The 9,676-nt window shown below is 47.5% G+C and overlaps 2 protein-coding genes across 2 annotated transcripts in view; one reads left to right on the top strand and one right to left on the bottom strand.

The window, feature by feature from the left end:
• Positions 1 to 2,836, top strand: part of LOC119316026 — a 3,250-nt gene extending 414 nt beyond the window's left edge. Inside the window, exons 2-6 of the mRNA XM_037590429.1 lie at positions 298 to 330; positions 426 to 506; positions 692 to 774; positions 1,248 to 1,340; positions 2,000 to 2,836. Of these exons, the coding sequence (XP_037446326.1) occupies positions 298 to 330; positions 426 to 506; positions 692 to 774; positions 1,248 to 1,340; positions 2,000 to 2,430 (721 nt within the window). The 3' untranslated portion in view covers positions 2,431 to 2,836. The remainder of the gene's footprint in view (positions 1 to 297; positions 331 to 425; positions 507 to 691; positions 775 to 1,247; positions 1,341 to 1,999) is intronic.
• Positions 2,837 to 6,655: 3,819 nt separating this feature from the next.
• Positions 6,656 to 9,445, bottom strand: LOC119318155. The gene is made up of 4 exons (XM_037592678.1): positions 8,871 to 9,445; positions 7,629 to 8,513; positions 7,357 to 7,509; positions 6,656 to 7,254 (listed from the first exon to the last, which is right to left on the bottom strand). Exons 1-4 carry the CDS (start codon positions 8,919 to 8,921, stop codon positions 6,862 to 6,864), a joined length of 1,482 nt encoding a protein of 493 aa, XP_037448575.1. The 5' UTR covers positions 8,922 to 9,445; the 3' UTR covers positions 6,656 to 6,861.
• Positions 9,446 to 9,676: the final 231 nt, after the last annotated feature.

The raw sequence follows: 9,676 nt of genomic DNA, 5'->3' as shown, positions 1-9,676 counted from the left end.
CCGTCGGTCCCCGGCCACACCGCGTGCACCGCTAGATGCGCGGCTTCGCGCTCGTCTGTTCGCACACAGCGCCGCGCCCTTTTGGTTGTCGGAACCCACTCCAGTGAGGTCTCCGCCGCTATGGAAGGTCACCGCCGGCAGATGGATCATGAGTTCGATACCCATCCGAGGCAGAGGGGAATAAGCCTCCTTTCATTTTGCATCCTCTCCGAATCTTGCTCCTATCGTAACTCGAGCTTCTTGCCTGCAATCGAATTTTGTTACTTCGCTGAAGCCTTTATTCAATTGCATTTTCAGGTTGCTGAACATGATGGATCATGGTTTATTCAAGTGAGTCTTACTCTTACCCGATAATTATTTATCTCTCTTGCCATGGTAGTATTAATGCATTAATCAGGACTCACTACTGTTTTATGTTTGAATAGGTTGGACAATGTGCTTTTCGAGGTTGATACTGCAGATGCAACCGATGATGACAAGCCCCTGGAGGATGAACCTCAGAATGAGTTTACATTTAAACATTCGTTTATAGTTTAATGAGTTCTTTGGTGCTTCTTATTATTGCTTAAATCTTTCCCGACCTTTGTTGATTGTTTGTCTATTGCTGAAAATGCAACTTGGGCACCTGAGAACTTATATTTTGTTGTTTCCCATGGTGCATCAAAATATTTTCTACATGTCTTTGATTTCTGTTTGATAACGATGCAGGTGATGATGATTTCAAGCACCTGTCACAGAATGCAGAAGATCATGTGCCAGCCTTTGACGAACTTGGTACGTGCAAACCCTTGTATAGTTTGAGTATGGATTTGTTCCTGAATCTGAAATCACTGTCTTAGGTCAAACATTTTCCAAATTCTGAATCATCTTACTTGAGTAAATTGCTGTGTTGTCTAAAAGAAAACGAGTGACTATACCTAGAGCGAGCATTATGTTTTTCTGTACTGGTAGTCTCCAGTTCTCTTTGGATTAAACTGAGTTTTGAAATATAATGCTCTATGTATAGGGATATTACCTCATGATAATCCGACATTGTTGCTTCTTTGCAACACAATAATTTTATACTGTTTGTACCTGCATTATCTTAGGTCAGACATTTTCCAAGTTTTGAATTATGTTACTCGAGTAAATGTCTTTGTCGTCTAAAAGAAAAAAGAGTGACTAGACCTAAAGCATTATGTTTCTCTGTACTTGCTGTCTCCAATTCTCTTTGGATTAAACTGAATTTCTGATTGATACTAATGCAGATGAAGATGTTCTGACGGGACAGTTATTCGCTGAGAATCCCCAGGAGCTGGCTCAGTATGCAGAGAATCATGTGCCAATGTATGATGACCATGGTATGTATAAACTCTTTAGTTTGAGGATGGATCTGGTTCTGAAGTCATTGTCTTGGGTCGACATTTTCCAAGTTCTAAATTATTAACTATACATTACACTTTGTTGTCTGGAAGAAAAGGAGTGACTGAGCATAGTTAAAAAGAACAAAAGTCCACATTAATGCTGATCTCTTCTAGCAAAGAAAACCGAGTTAAACTAACCAGACAGTCCACTGTACCAAAGTTATACTCCCTCCGTTCCTAAATATTTGTCTTTCTAGAGGTTTCAAATGGTGACTACATACGGAGCAAAATGAGTGAATCTACACTTTAAAATATGTCTATATACATCCGTATGTGGTGACCATTTGAAATCTCTAGAAAAACAAATATTTAGGAACGGAGGGAGTAGGTCCTAGAGCTTTGTCTCTACTCGGGATCTCTTTAAACAAAAACCTTAGATGTCATCTAATGTGGTCAAAATTGCATCATTCTTAAGATATTAGCTCAGAATGTCCTCCAGAAAAACATACTATCCAGGAGACTCACCGACATTGTTGCTCCTTTGCAATACAATAATTTTATGCTGTTGGTAGCACCTTTCTGTTTCTACCTGCATCTGTGATGTGCTGTTATTACCTTTTTGACAGCTCTTTTATTACAAACTTATTTCCTGGCAGATTATGGTCCTGATCGGCTGCAGAGAATTCAGTGTACTTTGGCTAACTCACAGCGATATGAAGCACATGGTCTCGACATGCTGGCACACGCCGCACTGTTGTTGACCCAGCTTCGGACTGCTGAAAGGTCTGACCATGTCCGTGTCTCCGAGGCTCACCTCGAGGGGATCACTCGGTGGGCCGAACAGATGGGTGCGTATGCAGAAGTTCTGGATGATTACTGTGACGAGGTGCACGAGTTTGCGTTATACCTGATTCGCTTTGATTTGGAAGATCCAGTGTTTGCAAGGCACCAGGAGTTGGAAACAGTGGCTAACCGGTTAATAAGAGAGCAAAGAAACTTGAGAGCGCGGGTCAGGCGTGCACGGGAAAGAATGCAGGTGTGGCAGGCATGGTTTGATGAGAGGGTGAGGCTTCTGCATCTGAGATAATGTAGCGCGGGTCAAGCACGCAGGGGAAAGAGTGCAAGTCAACAGTGCCCAAGATGTCAAAGCGCTGTCTGCCGAGGATCAAGTGAATGCGCATGGGAACGCTAGGGAGTCTAACGCTGTGGAGAAGCAGGATCTTCAGGACTAGGAATAGGGGGTGCCTTGCCTTGGGCTGTGTCATTGGGATCTCTCCTGACTGTATCATCAGGTTGAGCAAGATACATGTATAATAGAATACGAACTTCCTCGACTGTAGCATGCGGGTTCTTATGTTCCTCTTTGTTATATATTGGCTTGGTTTTGTTTGGTTGGTTGGCTGAAACCAACACCATGCATTTTCTGTGCCAAGAGTTGATAAACAATCACCATGCATTTTCTGTGCCAAGAGTTGAAAAACAATCTGATGACAGTTTTGTGTGGCAAGCAGGTTACTGTGGATAGGCTGTTATCTCTTGGCGTGCTGATCTCTCTTTTACGGCATCCCATCTACTGTACTACTTATTTGTGCACATCTCGCTTAGAGGTGGTGGTCATCTCTTGAATTAGTGTACGTATGCGCCCATGAATAAACTTTCTCTTCCTAAAGACGCCTCCTCCCCAAGAAAATCTTAGGGTTTCTCTGTCTCCGGCCGCCACCCCGCCGGTCCGTCTCGTCTCCGGTGGCCTTAGGGCCATGGCGACGCGGTGGATCCCGGCCCTTACTGACGGGAGGGCTCTATTTTTAGATGTTTCTTCAAGTTTTGTTAGGTTTTGTGTCCTCCTCAGAAAGACGAGACAATGACGGCTCCCTGAAGATGGAATAAAGTTCTTTCTGCCTAGCCCCCGTTCTGGTGGTGTGTCTACCATCGTCGGTGAGCGTGTGGAGGTGTGTCTCCAGCGGATCCGTCCTTGATGGATTTGCTCGGATCTGGTCGTAGTTCGTCTACGTTTGTGCTTTTTCAGCTTGGATCCTTCCGATCTACGCTACTCTTCATCGGCGGTGGTTGTTGTTCTGCTGCGCTGGTCTTATGGGGCCTTAGCACGACGACTTCCCGACTGTCTACTACAACAAGTTTTGTCTGGCCCCAGCGAGGGAGAGGCGATGATGACGGCGTGCCTTCGGCTCGCTTTAGTATTTGTAGTCGTCGCTAGGTGGACTACGGACCTGGATGTAATTTTTATTATTTCTACTGTTCGTTGTATTGACATGATTGAAAATGAATAGATTGTGAATTTTCCTTGCATGAGCGACACAGAGCGCAAAGTTTGACCTTCACCAACACAATGACCAGCGGAGTCCACCTCCAGATCACTAAGAGGGCATCTCCAACACCAGCTTCATCATGCCCCTACCGACCAAACATTTGGAGTTTGACAACTGATTGACGTCCGTTGATACTCGAATGAATACATCGTCGGTAGATGCTTGCTTTTCTAGTGAGATAGACACTTTCGCATGTTAAGGTTTCCACTTCAAACCATCCAAATTTACACTTCAATTTCTCATCGTTGACACGGTTTACACTTGACTTCATTCAAACTGACATTTATGTATCTATCTAGGCGGGCGGGCACTTAACCAAACTCAGGGGCCCTTGAAACGCTACAAGCCATCCAGCGCACAATCTAAGAGGAGGTTTGCAGGGGTCCGCACATTGTCCAGCGCATGAAAGGGGCGTCACGCTACAAGCCATCCAGCGCATGAAAGGGGCGTCACACATTCATGTCAGTCAAGCCACTCTAAAGCGGACGCGACATTGATGCAACTTAGAGTGACGCAACGGAATGAGCGAGTGATGCCGCTTTAACATCGACACGACAACTGAGAAGTCTACTTCGGCCAGTGCACCACATTGAAGCCGACTTCCCGTCCACTCACTTGGCTCGGCTATTTAAGCACGGCTCCAGCGCCGTCCAAATCACATCTCCTATCCTTTCCTCTCCGCTCATCTCCTATCCTTTCCTCTTCGCTCACCGCCGCTCCCTTTCTCTTAGCTCGCCACCGGCATAGCTCCTTTCTTCTCCGCGACGATGACCAAGTCCTGGTTCTCCGTATTGGCGGTTGACTCCAGATTTTCTTCCAAATACGGATCATGGCCCCGCCGCCATAGCTCTCCGGGGCCATCGTTCTCCACGAAGGAGAAGATCATCCTCTCCTCCCAATACGAGGAGCAGCAACTGCACTTCCTTGCGGGGGCCGCCGCGAAGGAGGAGTACCAGCCGCACCTCCTCATTGAGCGGTCGCTCAAGGATCACCGTCTGGCACCGCCTCCCCATCGTCCCAAGGCAGAGTTGGCATCACCGCCTCTCTGGTGCGTCAAGCAGGAGCCTCCCTCCCCCAGCGCAACAGCGACGTCAAATTGGACAACCGGTACAACCGCATCAACCAGCCGACGTCACCTCACGCCGCATCTGGTGCAACAAGGCCGTGAAGGAGGTGTTAGAAATAATGGGCCTAGCTCATTAACAAATTCTAAAATCTCAAATAGTGGCCCATGAATAAAATAGCAAGTGGTGGCTTCAAGTTTAGTCTCACCCTGAAAGTTGAGGAATAGTTGGACCTCTTTATATAGTGGGTTCTCTCCACCATTCTAAGTGATGTGTTGAGAAGAAAAAGGGAAGACCACACACGCGCGCTCGCCTGGCCGGGCTTGGGGCGGCGCGTACGTGCGCGAATGGTCCGCCGAAATCCGGTCCGTTGGCTTGTAGGGACGCGGCTTCCTTTTTGCCGTTTTATTATTTATGCCTTGGCAGATAAATTAATTATTTCTTGTCTGGTAAGTATACGACTTATAGATCAAACCATTTGTCTTTGCGATCCGGGAGATGATGAATTAGGTTTTTGAGAAGCGCTCTGCGCGACTGCTCAAGTTCGTCATCACGGGTCATCTTTCGTCTAAGTCAGGCGGTGCTACTCATCGTCGTCTCCATCGCCGTCAACATCGTATCAACACCGTCGCTCCTACAGCAACTAACAAACCGTGCATCCTTCGTGATCTGTTTATGTCTCTATGTGAAGTTGTTGTGCTCTGCATGTTTTGTTGTTCATCTAGTTTACTAGATCGTTGCATGTTAGTCTCTGTTCTAGTCATGAATTATTTAATGAAATTGATCATGAATTTGCCTAATATTCCAACATGACGAGGTGCCCATCGCGAAGGTGCGCGGGTGCCTCCTTGACTATCTTGGTCGTCACGGCGGCGGCTTGTCGTTGCAGAGGACAACACTGGCGGGCGAGGGGGCCGCCAGGGAGCCCGCGCGGAGGGTGCGGCGTCCGCGAAGTCCGACATCGCGCCGGCCTGGGTTTGTGCGGACCTCGGCCTAGTGGAGGCATGGGCCCGAGACCGGCCCGTCACCACAACGGAGACGTCCGTGCAGCGCTTGCACGCCTCGACGGGAGCTCGCCAAGATCGAGGAGAAATCATCACTAAGCGACACCGCCTCGCTACCGGCAAGGGGAAGGGCAGGGCTCCCCGGTCAGGGTCGGCATTGGCCGACGTGGACCTGCGCAAGGTGCAGGAGGAGGCCGAGCAGCTCCTCCACGAGCGTCAGGCGGCGACCGGGCAAGGTTATCGTGCCCCCGCGCCCTTCTGCCACTGGAAAGGCCTCGACGGCGACTCTGACTCCGACAATGGCAAAGACGGCGACGGAGGTCCTGCCGGCCAGGAATACGAGGTTCACCGTCCGCTACAAATTAGTTTAGGTTTTTGGTAAGTTTTAGTTGAACGGACGAAATATCGCTCGGTTCATGTAAATTATCTCAAATTTTATACGTTGCATGAATACGTCTGCTTTAGGTTTTTTAAGTTTTAGTTCAACAGACGAAATACTGTCCAGTTTATGTAACTCATATTGGATTTTATGTATGTCTGCATGATATTTGTTCGGCTGGTTTAATTTTTATTTGTATTGCAGACGGAGGTTTGTGGTAAAAAAATGTTTGTATTGCAGACGGAGGTTTGGGGTAATTTTTGTTTGTATCGCGAATAGAGGTTTGGGGCAAGTGTTAGGCCTTGTACAATGCTAGGTGCTTAGATAGGTGCTTACAAAAATAAATCGGGTTTTTCTGAAGCACCGGTGCTTATTTCTATCGAAGAGACGCCTAATTAAGCGTCTGCTTTGTACACGGTGCTTAAGGAAAACCTGGTTTATTTCTCCAAGCACCTTGCATTATACAAGGCCTTAACCAGCTCCATGTCTATGTCCTCATCAATCTTAGGGATTTCACAACAAAAACAAGGTGCAAGCATTTGCCACGAATAACACATCCGAAACTTTCATTTGCCAAAATACTTCACACTAATGTCAAGAGTTACTCCTTATCCTCCTCGACTCAGTACAATCTCAAAACAGAAATAATTTAAAAGGTTGACTAGTGACGATTAATCGATGCATACAACAACTCCTGTCAACTGCAGCTTGCAACCCCTCAAAAAAAAAAACGCAGCTTGCAGCTCAAGACCAGTACTTTGGCCAAGTAAAAATTTCCCCTAAACTTGGGAACTGAATCCGGACGAGCGAAGACAGCATCCCCTTGCTGAGTTTGTAGCTAAGCAACGACTTCTCCTTCAACGTCCACTCCTGGAGCATGCGTTTGCAATTCTCACACACTGGACTCTTATAAAGTTTTATGTCCTCGAGATTCACCGCTGCTTCCATCACATTCCTGGCAAAGCGCACGATATTTTCTTCTGCTTCAAACCTCCCATAGATTCTGAGTTCGGCAAGGTTGTGGTGCTTGAAATCAGATGCAGATGGTTCCCACTCTAGTCCCTTGTCCTTCTCCTCGCTAAAGGCATACTTTTTTCTCCGCTCCCCCGTTACCATTTCACATAAATGGTCCCGCACCTGCATTTGATCAGGTCAAAAATTCTTAACTGGACACAGCAAGTTTGAACTTCGAAATGACATAATAAAAACGAGAATTGAATAATCAGCACAAGAGTTCACCAAGATGCGTAGTTCCTTAAGGGTGGGTGCACCTTGAAGTATGAACATTATCCAACTCAGATCGCATTCTTCAGAAATGTTAATCAAATTCACAAGCCTTAGCTTGTGTAACACTGGTAACAATTGTCTTCGACCTTCCGGCTTGACCCAAATCTGCACAAGAGTGGGGAAACGCAGAACTATGTTAACCAAAAAGAATGATTATAACCTCCACCCACAACAGACACCAAAACTTACGCACATCACTGACAACATTGAGAACCTTCACTAACCTTTTCACTTTTGAAGTTCAAATGCAGGTTGCTTATGGCGGTTTCACCCAGCAACTCACTTATCTTGAGCATCTTGTGCCAAGAAAAACCAGTATTAATGATGCTCACAGTCTGGAGAAGTGGGACATAGCCAAGACAGAAGGGGTCATCTTGAGATCGAAACATATTAAATTTCAGTACTGTGAGTTTTGGTACCCACTTCAGATCAACCCTCTTAATAAGCACGCTACGGCCAATCACCAGTTCACTGAGTTGTGAGTGTTCCACTTCCAGCAAAGACTCAATGCCCATATCACAGTGGTAGAGGCAGAGGACCTCGAGTTGCTTGCATATACTGAAAATTTTGGGAAAGTCTGATTCTCCTAACCTCAAATTCTCTAGCGTGAGGCGTGCAAGACCACCAAATGCGTTTGGACACGAATCAAGGAATGACATGAACTGCCTCCCATGAGTGAGCAGGTTATTATTGGTAAAATTTGTGCGCACCTTGGTCAAGATTGTAAACTCAACTGAAGCAACCTTGTGTGTTGCTATGGTGTTGGCAACAGTCCGACCAATGAAAATGGACTCGTCTCCCAAGTAGAATTGCATGCGCAGCAGGTGAATGGTGTGTGGACTTCCGGCCCTCTTTTCCAGTATGCTCCTCGTTGCTTCCAGCACGTTGGTGTTGGCCCGAACTATATCATCCGAGGTTAACTTCCCACCTTCATGCTTGGGTTGAAAAGAAGCAACCATTATAACAATCTTTGAGAGTATAGCAGGGATCTGCTTCCAGCGTCTGGAGAGGATGGTGGCTCGTGCAGCATCAGCGATATCAAGTCGCTCCACAATGTTGAGCAAAACGTCATCGGGCAACTTACTGAGCCTGTCAACTTCATCGTCCTCCTACATTTGATATGGAAACAAATCATAGTTGATTTCTTATATTAGTCTCATCACAGGTGCAATTTTAATATTCTCCACAAACAGACACAATTTTCATACTTCCTGAAGAAAGACGCAATTTTGATTGTACAATTTTTGTACTTGCCCACAAAAGGATGCAATTTTGATTATACAGTTTTTATACTTTGGACAAAAAAGCCCCACAAATTTGACTATATACTTTCAAGGGACTGAGGCAATTTTGATATATTTTCCAACCAAAAAGGTCAAATTCGACGACGAATTCTGATCATGCGCTAACTTTGTAAGAGCTCCACCTAATAAAGGGAAAAAAAAGGAACAGGAGGACAGACTGACCACCATATCGAGGGAGGATTTGCCGAGGCCGTCCACGGATGGTTTGGCCATCGATCTGGCAGTCGGCCGCCCAAGGGAGTACTAGGGTTGCCGCCAGACCAGATTTATAGCAGCAGCTCGGAGACTTATATTAAAACTGAAACAGGACCTGTTTCTGATTGCAGCCCGGGAAGGACTGCTTTGATTCCGGATTGCCGCTAAAAAAAGGAGCCGCTTGGATTTCGAACCGAGACTCGGAGAGGAGCCGCTTGATTCCTTCGATTGAGGATGGCAGCTCGAAAAGGAGCTGCTGCTGCTGCTGCTTCGATTGGGAACTGCAGCTCCCAAAGGATGAGCGCGAGCAGGGGATGAGCGCGAGCCTGGGCGAAGCAGGGGCGGTTCAGGGCGCCGGCGGGAGAGCCTGCTGCGAAGCGCGGGCGCGTGGGTCGGTGCGGTCAGCATGCGGCGCGGGGCGCTGGGCCGTGGAGAGGTGTGCCTCCAGATCTGCGTGACGGCACGCGTGGCAGAGGCATGGAGCTGCGGGCGGCGGCGGCCCGGAGGGCCTTGGGGTCGGGGCGCGTTGCGTCAGTGTGGCCTGGCTCGAATGGTGTCCTAGGCGTTGATATGTTTCCAATGTAGGAGGTGCCACATCAAGACGGGTCATGAAGGGTATCCAGCGGGTCCACCACGTCTTTTTCTAAGGGGCGACCGAGAGGCGATCGCTAGGGCGATCGGAAGGCGACGCCTAGGGTTAGGGTTTTGAACGTGGGTGGCGGTGATTTTCAGGGCAGCTGGGGCGTGGCGACGGCGCTGCATCCTTGGCTTGG

The sequence above is a fragment of the Triticum dicoccoides genome, chromosome 6A (genome assembly GCF_002162155.2).
Source record: "Triticum dicoccoides isolate Atlit2015 ecotype Zavitan chromosome 6A, WEW_v2.0, whole genome shotgun sequence".
In the NCBI taxonomy this organism is placed as follows: Eukaryota; Viridiplantae; Streptophyta; class Magnoliopsida; order Poales; family Poaceae; genus Triticum; species Triticum dicoccoides.
The sequence above is the reverse complement of the archived record's forward strand: the minus strand, read 5'-3'. Positions and strand labels throughout refer to the sequence as shown.

Bases quoted from the DNA above. Each gene is read 5' to 3' on its own strand.
- LOC119318155 (XM_037592678.1), bottom strand. From the start codon at position 8,921: ATGGCCAAACCATCCGTGGACGGCCTCGGCAAATCCTCCCTCGATATG. The intron at 8,514-8,870 runs GTCAGTCTGTCC...TATCAAATGTAG, and splicing joins AATCCTCCCTCGATATGGTG to GAGGACGATGAAGTTGACAG. The intron at 7,255-7,356 runs GTGAACTCTTGT...GATCAAATGCAG, and splicing joins TTAAGGAACTACGCATCTTG to GTGCGGGACCATTTATGTGA.